Source organism: Culex pipiens, chromosome 1 (genome assembly GCF_016801865.2).
Source record: "Culex pipiens pallens isolate TS chromosome 1, TS_CPP_V2, whole genome shotgun sequence".
Lineage (NCBI taxonomy): Eukaryota > Metazoa > Arthropoda > Insecta > Diptera > Culicidae > Culex > Culex pipiens.
In genome coordinates, this window is record NC_068937.1 from 128041858 (window position 1) to 128059417 (window position 17560).

The following is a 17560-nucleotide window of genomic DNA, read 5'->3' on the forward strand; positions in this document are numbered from 1 at the left end:
AACCTTATGGGACCACCCTAACGAAATTCGAAAATTGTCCAAATATATGTTTTTCCATGTAATTTTGCCCACTGAATCTGAATCTGCCCTCAGAATTGAGCCAAATTGTCAACAAATCGATTTTTGGTCATATTTTGGGTTTAAATGATAATTTTACATGGAAACCCAAAATATGACCAAAAATCGATTTGTTGACATTTTGGCTCAATTCTGAGGGCAGATTCAGATTCAGCGGGCAAAATTACATGGAAAAACATATATTTGGACAATTTTCGAATTTCGTTAGGGTGGTCCCATAAGGTTTTCCCTTGAAAATTAGACTTTTTCAAATGAAGATATCTCAAGTTTAAAGAAAAACACCCCTGAGATTTTTTCAGCGTTTGTAGTGCTAGATCTCTTCTTTCAAATGCAACCTAGTGCTTAAAATTTGGCTTGCGCCATTTTGAGATATTTAAGTTTTAAATTTGCATCTTTTTTACCTTAAAATGGCTGTAACTTTTGACCCTTAAGTCCAAATTGACATGTCAAAAAATGAAAATGTTTGTTTTGTAGAGCTCTAAAAGTGCTCCGAATATCACTTTTCTCTAAAAGTTAACCCTGAATTGCCACGTTCAAAAAACTGATTTTTGAAGGTTTGCTCAGATGCTTTTTATAAATTTGGTCATAGAAGGCGTAGATTACGAGATAAAATTTTGGTGTCTTCGACAAAGTTGCTTGGATTGGCAAGCTCATCAACTTTCTAGAAGACAAAAAAATTCCCAAAAATATTCCTGAAAAGTTAGATTTTCAAAATCACCCTAATCGTGAACCACCCTAATTTTGAACCAAACCAAAAGTTGCCCCTTTCCATTTGCAACAACTCTTCTGAAGACACCAAAGCTCCAAAACGTCACCATTTTTCGGAAAATCCATTTTCCACTTAATTTTGCGATCTGGACCACTGTGCATCGTTTCGAAAAACAGAACAACCAAGTCCTCGCCTACACCTTCGAATGTGACATTAATCCTCTTTTCCAGTCCGACGCGCGAGACTGCCAGTTCCTGGAGGAGGTGGCAGGTCCTCCAATCAAGATTCTCGACTCCCTGCTCTCAACCCTAACCTCACAATGGCAGCAAACACGAGCAAACGAAAAACAATTAAATTCCTTCAGCTCCCCTTCCAAGCAGCAGTCAGCAGTCAATCGAGCAAACACACCTTGGCTTTTATCTCGAGAGCTGCACTCTCGCTCTTGGAATCGATCCCCACAGGAGGACGACATAACCTCAACTCTCACCTCGCGAGCAAACCAAACTCGAATTCGAACGATGATGCTCGCTCATAACAATCAGCAGGCCATGGTTTTTCAGAATCGATCGCCGAGGAGATCAGTGACAGCAAGACAACAACAACAAAGACGACGCGCGACGGTGAGACAATGTTCTTGGATTTCTTCGAACGAGAGCAATCTTCACCCTGAGCTTCACCGGTTGTTGCTGTTGTTGTTGTTGTTGTTAGCGTGAGAAGAAGGAACCAAGAAAGCTCCGGCACTTTGTCAACCAAAAGGCAACAACGCCGGGAAGAAGCAGGCAAACGATATAGAGTCATCAGATTGCGTGCGCTTTGCTGTGGCTGTGCGGGAATGTCGCCCCGAGAAGCTGGATCTGGATCATCCGGTGGGGAGCGGGAGTGGGGCGAGAAACCTTAAAGATTGCACTGCTGGAGTGGTTGGGCCAGGGTGCAATTCAAGTTTAGTTGTAGCTGTCAAAATCTGTCAATCAGTCAATATTCTGTCAATCTGTCAACATCCTGTCAATCTGTCAAAACTCAGTTTTGATTGATATCCCGAAGGGGGTTGTCGAAGTCAACCCTGACCCGAGGTAGATATAGAATCACTCTCAGTGTGTGGTTTCCGATTGCCGCACACGGAGAGGTGGCCAAGGGGCCAGGAGTGTCGGCAGACCTTCTTTGCATGGGACAAGTTTTGACGTTTAGCATCTCAGAAGCCAGCAACGACAAGACACAAGAACTGGCAAAAGCCACACCAGCCAAGATTGCAAAACTTGTGAGGCATTCCTGCGCGCAGTCAGTCGTCGTCGTCGTCGCACACCCAGAGTTCTCAATAGCCACTTAAGCTTAATTGATCGAATTCCTTGAACTCAACCCAACCGACTCCGAGTTTGAAGATACGGAAAGGGGCGCGCTCACAGAGTCCGGCCAAAGGTAGATCGAAAAAGGAAGGTGAAATTGACAAGTGTGGAGCATCCAACTAGGCCAGGTTGTTACCCTGTCGAACCCCGGAGCTTGGTCTTATCTAATCAGAACCACTCTACTCCCCGCTGGAAAAGGAAGTGAAATTGTGTAGAAAGGCATTTTCTCTAGGCCTGCTATGGCCGCCGGTCGTATCGGCACATAGAATGTTTACTCAAGGCTGACTTGATCAACACAGCAAGTCAAAGAGACATGTGTTGACAATCCAAGTAAACAGCGCTGCGAGCACGTCCAGCACTCCATCGATACCGGCCGGTATTCCATTCATTTAATTTGCGTACGGACCACCCAGCCCCACCCCGCCCCGTCGATTATTGCCTTAATTGAGTCTACAATATTTACACTAGTCTAGATTGGAGGAGCCGGTCGCCGTATTCGCTTCATCATCATCAACGAGTCTTCTTCATCAAATGATAAGTTGCTTTTCCTACACATTACCCATTTACCGGCACTTCTTCATTTTTCATTTTCTTTCCCTCTACTCAACTAAAAGCGAAGAATTCATTCAGAAAAAACGATTCCCCATTCCTCAACCCTACTCCAAAACCTACCACCTAACCCTAACCTCCAAATTCTCGAACCCGGCGATCGCAGCAAGCCCCGATGAAAATGAGCTTGCGAAATTGGATGCATTTTAGAAACACATTAAAAAATCCATCTCGCTCTTGAGCGCAAGTAATTCAACTCCAATCCGTTTTTTTTTTTCTGGCAAAATTTTCGCCTCGCTCTCTTCCAATTTTCAATCTTCGTCGATCCCGGAGGCACTTTGTTGAACGGATGGACGGGATGCTGCAAAAGAAGAAGATGATTTTAAGAAGAAATCACCAAATTCTCTCACTCTCAAAGTGTTTTGATTGAGCATTTTTTCTTACGATCATTTCCTAGTATTATTTTGGAGAGCAATAAACTTTGCTAGCGGGGCTGAAAAGGCGAATGAAAAAAAAAGAGAAGAACCCAAAAATCAAAGCGTAATTAAAAGAGAGCAGCGCGAGCGGAGAGAGCGCCGATCATTCAAGAAAGAGTGAGAAAAGAGGATTGAGCAATAAAAACTATCAATGATGAGCAGGCGAGTAAAATGAGTAAAATGCGCTAAGCACACCTTGAGGCTGATAGACGCTTAAGCGGATTGACAGTGGAGGGCATAATTTGGGAGACTTGATTTGCTTTCAAGTTTTAAATATATTTTTTTACTTTTCTTTTTTGAATCCAAATTCTTGTAAATCTATCTCTTTCATTAGAATTTCGCGTTTAAAGTCTTCTGTCGCTGAGTTTCAATACAGTGCTGACTTGATTATCCGATGGCCTTGGAAAAGTTCACTTCGAATATGCCTTATTTTTTTATTATTGAGCTTAACCCTTAAAACTATGCTTTTGCAATAACTTTTCAAATTTTACTAAAGTGGAGTCGCAGAACTCGAATTTGATGTTTGAAGTAAGAAAAAAAAACCTTAAAACCTATTTTTTAACACATTTCCAAAAAAAAGTGTTCACGTGGTTTATGGATGACCCCTTATCCGAGGTTTCAAGTTTCCGAAGTTCGATTATCCAAGGGGTTGTAAGGACTTCGAATAATCGAGTCACGGACAAATAAATCAATCAAACTTGGTTGAATGCCTGTTCAAATTATGTTTTTCAATATTTGATTACCGCCATCTTGGATTTAAAAAAATAAAAAAAAATCACTTTAGAGTACTTTTGGGTATATTTGAGCTAAACGACCTAAAACAAGACAACAACAACAACAAAAAATCATGACTCGATTATCTGAAGTGAACTTCAGACTCCGTGTAATCGAATCTGGGCTGTAACTGTTAACAAAGAAAATTTGTAAAATCAATCTAAATCACGTTTACGTTTGTTTACATTTTTTGCAGCTAATTGACGTTTACATAACCTTCGCAATCACGAGCAGCAGTGAAGTAATTTACATGTTACTAGGGTCAAGATCAAGGCCCTTCGCATAACATTACAATACGCAATGAGCCAGACCCTTCACAGTAGGCCCTGCCGGCCAGTCCCACTGGGCAGGGCCCTGTACTATACTGTACCGGAATGAAATTCCCCACAACCTGCTGTCTTAACCGGCCATAAATGCACCTCCACGAGACACGATATGACCCAAGAGAGAGAGAGAAAAGAGGAAAAAATAAACGTACACACTTCATCAGAAGGTAGCTTAGGAAGTGAATGAGGAAGAGAAGGTGTGTACGGGACCAGTCGACCACCTAGACATCCGAACAGCGGCGAGTGAGAGAGGCCTAAAAGAGCATGTAAATAAACGCTCGACGACGATGACGAAGGTACGCCGCAAAAGGTAGACTGCAAAATCACTTTTCATTCAACTTTTTCATTCTTAAAACGCACGTTGCATCGCGCGAGAGAGCTAAGTAAGCTGAGAGAGAGAGCGGAGAGAGAGAACAAGGTGTGAGGAGTAATCGTAGAAAATCAACCACCGGCGGCGGAAGTCTTGACGAGGCGTTCGGTGTTCAGTCAGTAGAGGTACGTCTCACGAGACAGTCGACAGGATCGTGTGAGTGTGCGCGAGTTAAGGAAAAGATCGCGAAACCTGTCGAAACACGTCGAAGCAAGCGACGACGCAACGCACGCGAATCGGAAGGAACAGCAGGAAGAGAACCAAGAACACAGCAGGTCGTAGTAAGCCGGCTCCGAGAGGCACCTCGGGGAGTTCATTCATCAATTCGCAAGCAACGCGAGTGGTCGCAGTAGCCACGTGCGACATTCCACTATCAGCGTTCTGGCGAAGCGGTCGTCGATACCTACTGCGATCGCGTAACTGCTATTGTTGTTATCTACAAACGGATGAAGGACGGGACTGCTTGCGCAAAGTGCTCAAGTGAGTTCGGTGCGCGATGTAAGCGATTCAGCCTGCGTGCGGATCTAATCTCACCGATCTCAATCGGAAAAGAGTCAGCGTGCAGTTGTGCAATCACTCATTACAGAAGTCGAGAGTGAGCGAACGCCGGCTTAGCGTTATTAATTAAGCTAACGGATAAGATTAGCGTCCGTACATCTCGGGGTACGGAGATTTGTAGTTATCTTAATTAGCACGGCAAACAGACAAAGTGTTTGAGGAATATCGACTGCTCGAGGGGCACAGGAAAAATGTATCATTTAATGAGATTTACTTAACTCAAGAAAGCCGCCCATAAATATTTCCTCCAAGAGTGCACGTTACTACTGGCAGTGAAGAAGCTTAGTGTATGTGTTTTGTGTTGATTTTGCCTTTCTTAATTATTCGCCGCGCACTCGTTTCTAGCGGCGCGGTGGAAACATTAATTCCTAGAGAGGCAGAAGAAAGAAGAGAGTTGGTGAAGCGAATGCCGCAATAAAAATTGTGAAAAAGTCATAAAAACCTCGAAAAAAACAAAGCAAAAGCTCCGGTAACGAGCCCAACGTTCATCGGAAGAAGCAGATAAAAGCCCATCATCATCATCAACCTCCAGCACTATGGCAGCTTCTTTCATCCACGGTGGGATCCGAAGCAGATCAGAAGCACCTGTGCTGCTGCTGACCCTATTGTTGATAGCGATCAAACAATGTGAGTACAACACCGCACACACACGATGTCGTCTTTTAGCCAAACAAACTCCCCATCAAAAAAGGCCCCGATACGTCAACCGAAAAAAGCAAATCGTCCATTTCCTGTGTTTTTTGGTCACCAAAACCTCCGTTGGCTCCGAATTCTCTTAAGAGAAAGCTCCGCCGAGTATGTCATGACACAAGTTCTCGCACGAACTGTCAAATCTGCGTCACTTTCCGGGGCAGCGACGCCTGTCATTCCCGCAGGGCTGCACGTTGCATGACCACGCGCGCGCAAAAAGTTGCGTGACTCACACAGTCGACTAAGCAACCCTTGGCAAGATGGTGTAGAAACTTCACCGGCAGACAGAAAAAAAAGTAGGTTTCAGTCTGCTGCCACACCAAATTAGATTCAATCAGCTGCAACGAAACCGAAACTGACAGACGAGAGCCTAGTAGAGGATGATGCCGTTTCGAATCGCGGTAGCGTGATCGGGTCTCGATCCAGGTTGGCCGTGCCTGCGAGGGATGGCCAATCAGCGCGCGATGAGGCCATCCGGGGTCATCCGACTTTTTTTGCCAACCCTCAAATTTACCAACCTTAAAGCAGAGTGTAACCGTTACATCACACTGAAAATGATTAGTTCTATTCAGCAGTGTGCACGAAAAGCCCAATCGGCTGTCAATTGTTCTCCGCGCAGCGAGAGCTTTAAAGCTGACAATTAAAGCTCTAAGCACTAAGTAAGCCACTAAACGGCAGTATTGTTCTCCCGAAACGACCAATTTTCACTTTTCACTGGCATTTTTTTTTCTGCGTTGCACAGTGTGTGACTTCTTGTTGATGTTTTTTTATGTCTCAATTTTTGCCTACCCGTTGTTGGGGTAATCACTTTTTAAGTGTTTTTTGGGTTATTTTTCTACGCGCGTGTGAGTTATGGGCGACGACTTTAAATTGTCGACGCGGGAGCTTTTTTTCGTTTCGCCGAAAATGATGATTGAAGGCTATTGTTCAACTATTATCAAATTGTTTGAAACGGATCGGAGCGACGTTTTTCGGTGCTCGATTAAGGGCCGTTTTTACGGACGAGTGCACCATTTTATAGCCAATTATGTGAATTTAGGGGGGTTTGTTAGACCAGTGCACAAAAAATGCTCTCAATCGAGGTGGGGTGCGTTCACAGGTTATTGGGTTTTACGCAAATCTTAAATTGTTTTTTTATTTTATTTTGAAAGAGCCATTAAGGTACATAACCCCACTTTTCAGCGCCCCCGTCAAACGTCAGACCAGTACAAACTTTCTGGCAAAAAAATTGTACTGGTTTTTGACATTTATTGAGGGTGCCAAAAATGTTGTTTCGTTTTCGAACCGATTGTTGCGTTTCAAACGGAATTCGCACACGATTCGTATCGAATCCCTTTTCAGAATTCGGATTGAACTGACTGGGACGGTAGCCGAGCTTTGTGAACGGACCTCACGAAGCTCGATAATTCCCAGTCAGGAATGTTGTGTGTAAATCGACCATGTTTCGTCAGAAATGAAACGTTCTTTTTCTATTTAATTTTTTGGCTTTAATCGCTGAAAATGCATAACGGTGAGGTCCGTTCACAGAGCTGCCATATCATCCCAGTCATTAAAATCCAGTGTGAATCGAAGATAATTCCGACAGGTCTACAATTACTTATAACAACTGTTGCTCCCAGTTATGAAACTCTATTACATTTGATGGAATATATTAACCAAAATCCAAAAAAGAAAACCAAACATGATGAAATGCACCCTCGTCGGAACACACTCACAAAACACCTCATCATCTTTCAGCAAACGTACAATCCCGACGATGATACGTCCATATTTGCCAAATCAATTTGCTACCACCTTTCATGAATCAGATCCGCAAAACCACAACCACTTTGTCACGATTTTGCATTCTGCAGCTCCTCCCTCAAACGAGTAATTCAATTTCTACGAACCACCTTTCCCCGCATCAAATGAGCTCACCTTAAGAGCCCGAACTATCGATGACTGCCGGACAGCCTCTTTATCACGCCAAATTGTCTTCTGGTTAGTCATAATTAACGTCGCTGCGACGGACGGCATCGGTGTGACTCCAGAAGCTGTGAGTACTGCGGCAGCTGTTAATCAATTACCCATTCACAACGAACGACCGACCGGTCAATATTTACACTTCGGCAAGTCCGAGCCGTTCGGCCTCACCTGACATGTTCAAACGTGTGCAGTGTTGTTGTTGGCGCTTTCCGTCGCCTCTCCAAACCACGTGCTTCTCCGGAATCTCCGAACGCATGGTCTTCGTCCGATACGATGACATTCAACGAGGAGCTGTTTCATTTAACTCACTCTCGTGTCGGTGTAACCGGGCGCAGCGTAATCTAATTATTTGTAGAAATAATGTTTTAACATAAATTTTGCGCACTAATTATTACCATAGTTGCCGGGCGTCTTGCTGGGCCACGGAATGTCCGGACGAAGGAAGACATCAGCTGGAATGCACGCCAGCGTTCGTGAAAGCAAGTCTCTCCTAATTAGATTGGCGCCGTTGGAGTCCAACGGCGCAGATATGATGTCTTGCATTTTCGCGCAAAGTGCAGGCCCCGGTTTTCTTATCGGGTTGCCAAAATGCAATTAAAAAGCAGAGCTGGCTTGTCTGACGCCCACTCGGTGTGCGCGGCCTACTCGGATCGCGAGACAATTCCCACGCGCGCCGCAGCAGGCCAGGACGAACTCGGGGAATGTCCTTTCCTTTACGCTCGAAAGCTCGTTAAAAATAATAAATGACAGACGCACAGCGCGATTGTGGAGCGGCGCGCGGCACAATACGGTCGGCCGAAATTAATGTGATCGCCGACCAATCCACTCAATACACCCTAATGGCACCACCCAGAAAATTCGGAATGATAAAATCAGCCCGCGGTCCCGACCCTATTAACCGCGAAAGACAGACGCGCGCAGAGGCAGTCTGGAATGCAGTCCTCTACCCGACATCAAACCGCAACAGCAGGTCTTGGAGGTGCGCTTTTCGGATGAAAGATCGAACCCCAGATCGCAAAACACGACACTTTTTCTTAATTCCAGCCTCATTTATCACCCGGCACTAAGACCGTCGTGGTGCCAGCCTGGCACAACCTCTTGGCATTTCTTGGCTCCTCGAGATATGAGTGGATCTCGAGCGCGAGCGCGCGTAGGTGTCACAACACTCTTCGCGCAAAACACGGCAGAAGAGAAGAAACAACAAAACTGAAACGTTGCGCGGACCAGTAGGCCATGAGAGGAGCGAGATCGAGTGGATTTGGGGCTTTGAACTGTCAAGAGGTTCGAAACGTTGGCGAGAGAATGTTCTTGCTGCGCGACGGTGGGAACGGGTTTTTTGGAGGCATCATTAGTGTCCGGGATTGCACAGTGACAGCCCCCCGCCTCGGATTGACGAAGAGATAATAATAATGTACCCAAAGGGGTTGTTGAGTCGCCAACTCCGGGGGGAAAACCTCGGTTTGTCACAACTTCTTGCGGTTTGACTCCCTCTCTCGACCACGAATGACGACACTCCTTCGGAGCCACCGATTACTAGACCGTGTTTACCGATGGCTATCTGCTGTCATAATAAGGGTCTCGTAATGACAAGCGCCGAAAGTGGCAATTTAAAGCTCGTTACCGGTTCTTGTTAGGCTTCCGTTAGATTGACGTTAGTTCTGGAGAAAACACCAACATTCCAATTATTCGCCCCAAAATCGTCCAGAATCGAGTTACCGCCCGACATTCCCCGAACTGGGTTCAAATTGACAGCACGCTACCGCGAACGCACCCCAGCTGACGTTTCAATTACCCGCATCGAAGAAAGTCGGTCGCGAATCGAATTTCACGCCGGTTTCGAGTTCGTCGGCGAATTCAAAATCGTTCGCGCAAGTGTCAGTTGTCAAAGCTGTCACCGATCTGTTTGTGCGCGCGCACACGCTGAACCGATATTTGTTTGGTTTCCCATCGAATTTCGTCACAAACTCAAGAGGCCACCAAAAGAAGGCTGCTTATCTGCCATGTGTTATCTTTTCCGGTGGAATTTCACCCGACCACCGACGGTGGCGGCGTCCAAAGTGCATGCGCCGATGACGACAAACCGTAGTAGGCGGTACCTGAAACTGGGAAACTTAACCCTCATAAAATCCTAGAATTACGGGCGACCCCTCGGCGGTGAATGTGACAGATTGAACCTTAAGGTACGAGAGCGCGTGGCGCGGCGGCGTCGTCGAGCAGGTTCGGAATGTCGACTTAATTGCCTGTCCTTTCTCGAACCCAACATCGCCAACCGACGGAGGAACGATAAGAATCCTGTCGGTGAGCGCTTTCCTGTGTGTCGTTTAATTGCACTTTAATTGACCGTGCACCTGTTTCGCCCTGGCTTCCAGAGGAGCGCTGCGCCCCGAACATATGGTTCAGACGCCGAAGAAAGCCTACTTTGGGAACGCGAAGCGTTTCTCCAGAATTTCTCAGCCGTAGTAGCGCGGCTGCATTGGTCACGGCTTCTCGTAACGCTCAATTTAAGCTTTGAGATTGTCTTTTGTTCCCCGCGACCGGGTTTGGAATTTCTCATCGAGCGGGGTTCCCGAAGGTAAAAAACGGGGGCGCTGCGCGAGCGAAAGATGAAATTTAATCAATCTTCAATGGCTAATGATGCCCGTTCGCGCCTTGGACGACTTAAGTCACCTCTCTGCTGGTAGCCGTCGTCGCTCGGAACGGTTATCGTTGGCCCCCCGAAAAAAAAAGCAAGCAGACAGTTCCAGATCAATGCTTCTCGGGCCGCGCCACACCGACTGAGCGAAACCATCATCATCGCCATGATTGCCGTGGATTCGACCAACAGTAAGAAGAAGCGGCGGCGCGAGGCTAATTTGAGCATTTCGTGGAAGAAAATTATCGTTATTAAAAAATACCTCCCCAAATGTACACCGAAATGCGTCGAAAGAAGAAGAAATCTCACCCAAACAGTCCGATAGATACCGCAATAGCGGGCACGTCGTCGTCACCTCAGTAGGCTGTGAAGGGTCTACGGGCCTCCATCCGGTGACATTTCAGCGTAGTAGGCCAACTTCGCCCGATAAAGTGCGGTTTCCTGTGCAGTCCCTCGATGAAATGATTGAGTCTGGAAACAAATTCGCCCAAATTACTAGCAAAAAAAAGGCCGAAATCCAATGCTAAAACACAGAATAAAATAATAAGCGAATTGATCATAATGATATTTAATCACCGTAATCCACTCTGCGTTCGCCGATCCCGGATAGGACCGAGCAGGAAATCGCGTGTGGAGCGAAAATTAGTAGGGGAATCCACCGAAAATGCGCGAATTGTCTTAGCTCAAAGAGACCCCTCGTGTGCGCTCCAACTCGATAAAAAAAGAGGTCTACATTTTTTCCTATCATCGACCAGACCTCGGATCGATCATTTGTGAAATTGTATCCAGAGCATACTGCGATATGGAGCCAGCAGAGTCCGTTTCGATCGTCGGTTGAAACTAATTGCTGATTGGATTGCCAGACCCGGCGCGAGATTCGGAAGTCTCGGCGGACCCCATGACTAATGTGAAAATTTGAGCTCGTTCTCTACGCCCGGTAAACCGTGGGACGGTACGTGTAGTCGGTACGCGGTGAGAAAAAAAACTCACAACATTTCTTTCAATGCTAATCGGATCGCGAGCCAGGGAATTTGAAAGTTCCCGCACGCGGACGCAGCTACTAAATTTTAAACCTAATCGGAGCGCCTAAATACGAGAGATTGCCGATTGTCCGCAGATCGAGCCATAAATCGGCCCCGATGGATTTCCATCGGGGTTGTGCAATGCGCGGTGAACGTACCCCGTGCAAAGTGACAGATCACACGCCGCAATCCCAGTCTTGACGGTCTAACCAAAAGCGAACAGAAATCAGGTTAAGTTATTGCTGTGGGAATTTCTACAAACACAGGTTGAAAAGCCCAACAAGGAATCCAGCACAACGATTTTGACAGTTTTCTGACAAATTTATATGGAGTAGCGTCATAACGGTGGTTTACGGCTCCCTAAATGATAAACTTTACCGGTTCCGACAGAGCTCGCGGGAGCGCAAATCTCGCCCGCAAATCTGCGCCCAATCTGCGTTATACCATCGCACGTCCAAGACGGACTGTCAAGTGGCCACTTGCGCGGTCCAAAATTTCAAAGGTCATCACACAAACGCGGATAAAGAAGAAATCTCCCAGCAGGGCGTCCAGAAAGCGCGCGTGCTTGTGTGCGTTCCAATCCCAATCGGAATCGATTCCGCTGGTGCTTTGCATATCATTACCGGTCGAGAACCTGCGGCCTGCGGCGAGATTGCATCATTCCGGCGTTGTTCGGGAGCGAGCTTCGACGAGCGGTTTTTCGATCGGATCATCCTAATTGGACAAGACAAACGGTGGCTGATTAGTGCACGTTCTGATTTTTATAATCTTGCCGTGATTTCGCCCAACAATGGCGGTCTTAATTACCGGTTTTCGGTGGAGAACAAGTGAGCGCCGAGGATTTATGGTTTATTGAATTGCGAGTTTGACACTAAACTACAAAACTCGTAGTTCGCAATCTAGATGATGTGAATAACGCAAGCCACAAGTTTCAGCACTTTATCGCCCATCTGAGCGGCGAAAACTATGACATTAAATTTCACAGAACTGAAGAAACAAGTCCGGGGTCGGACCACGCCAAACGACTTGAAAACGACGGCGACGACGACCCGCTCGCGCGCAGAAATCTGGGTGTGCCATTGTGTTGTTATGGCCATGTTGTTTGCGTTTAATCTGGTTCCGTTCCGGGGTCTCTCTCTTCTTGACGGCGGCGTGCAATAACATAAAAATTCCTTACCCATTACGGTTGTTTATTTTAAGATAACAATGTTGTATTTTTCTTCTCGTGCCCGTCACCGCACTGGTGGTGCTGGTGTGGGAACCACCCTAGTTCTCCCAGGGTCCACACCTCATCACATCAGAGAGCGCCCCGGCTAATCCTCTTTTCTGCGGTCGGGCGGTCGGAACGGAAAGCGTAACTTAATCGTGGAAATCTTCTTAGCCAATATGGCCAGGTTTGCCAGCTGACGCGTTGTCGTGCGATGGTGATTTAAATTGCTCGCGCGTCAAAATCTGTGTCATGTTACCGGACTCCGAATAAATCAACTTTTAAATTAACCCTCCCAAATATTTTTGGGCGTCCTTCGGCCCTTTTTTCAAAAGTGTGCAACGCATAAAAAAGACGAACCACTTCCTTCAAAATATGAAATTGGATACCGAAAATTCTCCCTCCAACCCCCACTTTTTTGCATTCAGTGGCTTCGGGGTTCCAGTTTCATTCAACTTGCGGTTTACCGGTCAATCCCCGGTCCTGCTTTTGGCAATGCGTCCCCACCGGGGCCGGCTCTCAATAAATCAAGTTTCCCCTGCTGTTCATTCGATATCACTTTCCGGCACCCTCACTTTTTTGTGCGATTCAGTAAAAGATGAGATTTACTTTTGTTGCCCAATGTGGGGGTGTTCTGAACTGTTCTTTTTGTCATCGGGGGCGAGAAAACGGACAATAACCGGAACGGCCGCAACCCCTAACAGGACTTCCAGGCGTTATTGGGCTATGAATAGTAAAAGGATATTGAATAATTACTGCTTGTAAAAGTTGTCCCTCGGAAGTCCCAAAAAGTTTGTCATTGTTACCCATGAACGCAAAGCCGTTTACGAAATTGATATTGCGCGTATTCCCGAGAAAGACACGCGGCAAACCAGCCTCGGAACGACGCGCCGCACTTTCGGCAAATGCGCGCTGTCAAATCCTATACTGCACGTTTTGTTTTGTTGGCAGATATGTTTTTAATTGCACCAAAAGTGCAGAAAATCGCTGGCAACAATGTCTACGGCACGTTCTGAAATGCCGCGCGGCGTGTACCTTTGAAAGAAACGTACAATACGTCACACAAGATTAGCTGGACAACTTTCGATCAGGGAAATCCCAGTAGAAAATTGCGCAAACAAATCTGTAAACGCACCCCTAAATTCAATACCCTGCGCGGCATGCTGCGAGGCCGAAAAGTAAAACAAATCAATTTAACTCAATTGAAAAAGTTTCTTTTCCGCACTTTTCCGGCGTTAATCCAAAATTGGGTAGGGGACCCCCAGCAACAAAAAAAACAGCAACCTTTCAGCGCGAAAAAGATTAATTGCGAATCGAGTAATGCTCGCGAAGCAAAAAAATCCCGTCCTAATACGGAGAAACCCAGCACCCACGCACCGCACACTTCGATGACCGGCAGAGTTCGAAGATTTCGCGGCTCGCGCGGCCACTTATTTTGACGGTCATAATATAAACACATCAAATAAATTTAGGAGAGCACAAATAACATCATCATCGTCGTCCGCGTCCTCGCGCTGATGATGACCATAGTTGTCCGACGTCAACTCGACCTGCAGAGCCTTCTTCGATCCAATGACAGCAGGGTTGCCAAAGCAGCGAAGCTTAATTGCTTCGTCGGAATGATTTTCAACGTGGCGAGCTGGCAGCTCGGGCGCATGAAACTGGTCCCTTGCTTCGGGGCTGGACTTTTGGGTAATTTAATCCGTCCATCTGAACTGCTCGGTGATCACAACACAACCTGAGAGAGTTTACGGCATAATGAAATTTACATAAATACTTATCGCGCGGAAAACCGGCCAAAGAGAAAGAAGAGCCGGGTTCGGAGCCAGGGGTCTTCCTACCGGTAGTCGTCGACAGCGGAGATGGGATGACCGGCTCAGCTTCTTCAACGCTACGTTTTCGCAAACGACAACAACAACAGGGACGAGATAGTTTTGGATTACCATCTCTTGGGAGTGTCGAGCAAGAGGGCAGGGGCGACGAATCCGGCCTGCTTTGATGAGCTCTGGTCCGCGTCGTCGTCGGAGATGATGATGGTTTTCAGATCTGTATCAGGGCACCGTTTACGGACAGTTTAGTGGCTCTGATAAACTCCCATTGACGGGGGCCTTTTGGTCGTTCGGTCGAAAGGCCGTGGCATTTGTAATTTGCAGTAAACAGCGCATTTTGTGGCGGATTAATGGCGGCAAATGAAACGAGCAGGTTGTTTTGTGGGCAAGTTTCGAGACGAAACTTTCCCTCCGACTGCTTCGATTTGGAGCTGCGAGGCGCGACTGACTATGACTAATTAGGCAAGGCTTGCTGCGCAGCAGCTTCCAATTACCGATCTCGCGCGATCTGACCACAAAAAAAGTACATCAACTCAGAATTCAGCTCGGCTGGGGTCTCAAAAACCACATCAAACCACCTCCGGACACCGTCATCATCATCATCGCCAGCAAAAGGCACAACAAAAAATCCTACAATCTCGAGGGGATGTAGCAATTTCTGTGCCCCGAGAGTGAGCGACCCCTTGTTGCGCGTCGTTGTCTTCAGAGAGAAAAAAAGGCGACTACCAAAGGCAATCATAAATTTCTGTTTGATTTGCTGGCGGTGTCGGTGGGAACCCCGAAAAAAAACACAAGCGCTCCGGCTAAATATTGTTTCTGCGGTTGCGAGAAGTGTTCCCTCAATCCGGGAGTCCCGGGCGACCACCAAATCAAATTGCATGTTCACCCCGGTGTTTACCACCGCCGCGGCTTGCAAGACCGACTGCAACAGTAAGCATAAACATAATTACACGGTGTAAGCTTATGGGTTTATTGGCGGTTTTGGCGGATCTCCATCACCGCAAGAACGCGAAGCCCTTGGGATGTCCCTACGCCGCAGGCGGAAACGTCGACAGAAGCTAATGGCTTTTACGCCCGAAGCTCGCCAGAACACGACGTCGCGCATAAATAATAACTCCCCTTCTGCGACAAAAAAGTGCGCGAACTGGCTTATCGAGTCCCGAGATCGAACTGGTTCTACACAGGATGGGAGAAAGGAATGTGCAGCCGTTGCGTGCGTTCTTGCCAGGCTCCCGTGAGACGAATCGCAGGGAGCCGCGCGGCACAGGTGCCGATAAATTGCGAACCAGGTGCCGGACAAGAAGTGGAGGCTGGGCGAAAAAGCAGAACGAAAAAAAAGTGCAACAGGATGTCGGCACTGGCTGCAGTGACGGCAATTTACAAAAGGAAACATAAAATATAGCAATTACAGTTGATTTGAGAGCAGAAATGGGACTGTCTGACGAAAGTGGCATTTGGTGGCCCATGTCAAGCTTAATGTCGGGCAGATGTCGTGCTCGATTTTGTAAATTTTGCACGATGTTCACCAAAAATGCTGAAATTCTTTCATTATTTTTAAAATGCCAACTAGTTCACATGTTATGTTCTTTATTCTTTTGATGATTCAATGGAATACGTTCACAGATTAAATTTACTGTTTCGCTTTGCGAATCAGTTAAAAGGTGCAAAATGAGTCACAATTGTTCAACATCTGCCAGACAATCGGTGTTTCAACATGTTCCAGGTGCCCTTCTGAAAATTCCCCAGCTGGTTCGAAATGATTAGCACACAGGACAAAATATCCGCAGAAATTAAAATAGGTACTTGTAGCGAACGTCTGCTCTCCAAAAACCGGTAAAAGAGATGGAGGAAATTAAAATGAATAGCCGGAGACCTGCGGAGTCTGGCGAAAAAGCAACCAAAAAAGCTGCGACTGCTCTTTCGCTGAACACGAAGAAAAGAGGCGAAGTGAATATCATTATGATAATTAGTTCGCTTTTCTTGTTCGGCTCTGCTCCGAGCCTTCGCGCTGGACCGCGCTGTTTTCGGGAGGCTGCCAGCCAAAAAGTGTATCCTTTACTACTTCGTTTTAATAACAGTAATTACGGGCGGCCAAAAAATTTTATATTCATACTATTTCGACCGCCGGACGACGGTGACGACGACGACGTCGTCGCGAAGCAGAGAGGAAACACCAAAACACGAAACTTATAAATTTTTCGAAGAATTCATCATCATTCGGCAGCCGGTCCGTGGTCCACGGACCTGGGCATCATCATTATTACCTTGATTCTGCTTTGCTCTTCCGTTCATCTTCGGAGCGATTTTGGCGCAACGATTTCGCAGCGGACCAACTGGACGCTCCCGATTGGCAATAATTTCGCCAAGATGGGAAGGAAAAGATGAAATTTTCGGGGTCGTTTTTTACCGATGGGACACAAAAAGGCCACTTTCGAAATGAAAAAAAAGCCCGTTCGAACGCTACTAATTACCGTTCCTATTGAAACATAACCTCGAAAAACGAACCGTTTCGCTCGATCGAAAGGTTGCACATTTTTTTATTGGGTAGAGGAAACGAGAGCGCAGAGACCTCTGCCTGCAAGTGACGAACCTGTTGATTCTGAACCCTTTCGCGATGGCAACAGCAGGTTGATACAAGCCCGCTTTCCGCTGCTCCCGATGCCGATCGGATCTTGGCCAACGAGATCACGAGTTCCTCCTCCTTCTCGCTCCTAAACTGCCCATCACGCACATTTCGTACCCTTCTTGTTTTTCTGCTTTCCGTGGAACAGGTTCGGGGTCCGTTCGGCGGTGGAATTCAAAGTCGGGCGGGGAGCATGATTTATTTAAACTCGTTCTTCCTTTGCAGCTGGCGCGCGACTCGAAAAACAAGAACCTTTTCCTACACCGACTGAGGGGAAATTGGAATGTTATTAATTGCGGCAGCTATCGCGACCTGTCTATCGGAATCGATCGCTTCGGGGTCCGTTCAGGACGTTGACCGCGTTGCGGAGCAGCAGCAGCAGCAGATGGTTCGCGTTTCCCGTTTTCCCCGA

At 46.7% G+C, this 17560-nt stretch overlaps 1 protein-coding gene across 1 annotated transcript in view; it reads left to right on the forward strand.

Moving 5' to 3' along the window:
• The first annotated feature begins 4735 nt into the window (after positions 1–4735).
• LOC120428283 (uncharacterized) overlaps positions 4736–17560 on the forward strand; it is a 30541-nt gene continuing 17716 nt past the window's right edge. The window contains exon 1 of the mRNA XM_039593276.2: positions 4736–5807. Coding sequence (XP_039449210.1) covers positions 5717–5807 — 91 coding nt within the window. The 5' untranslated portion in view covers positions 4736–5716. The remainder of the gene's footprint in view (positions 5808–17560) is intronic.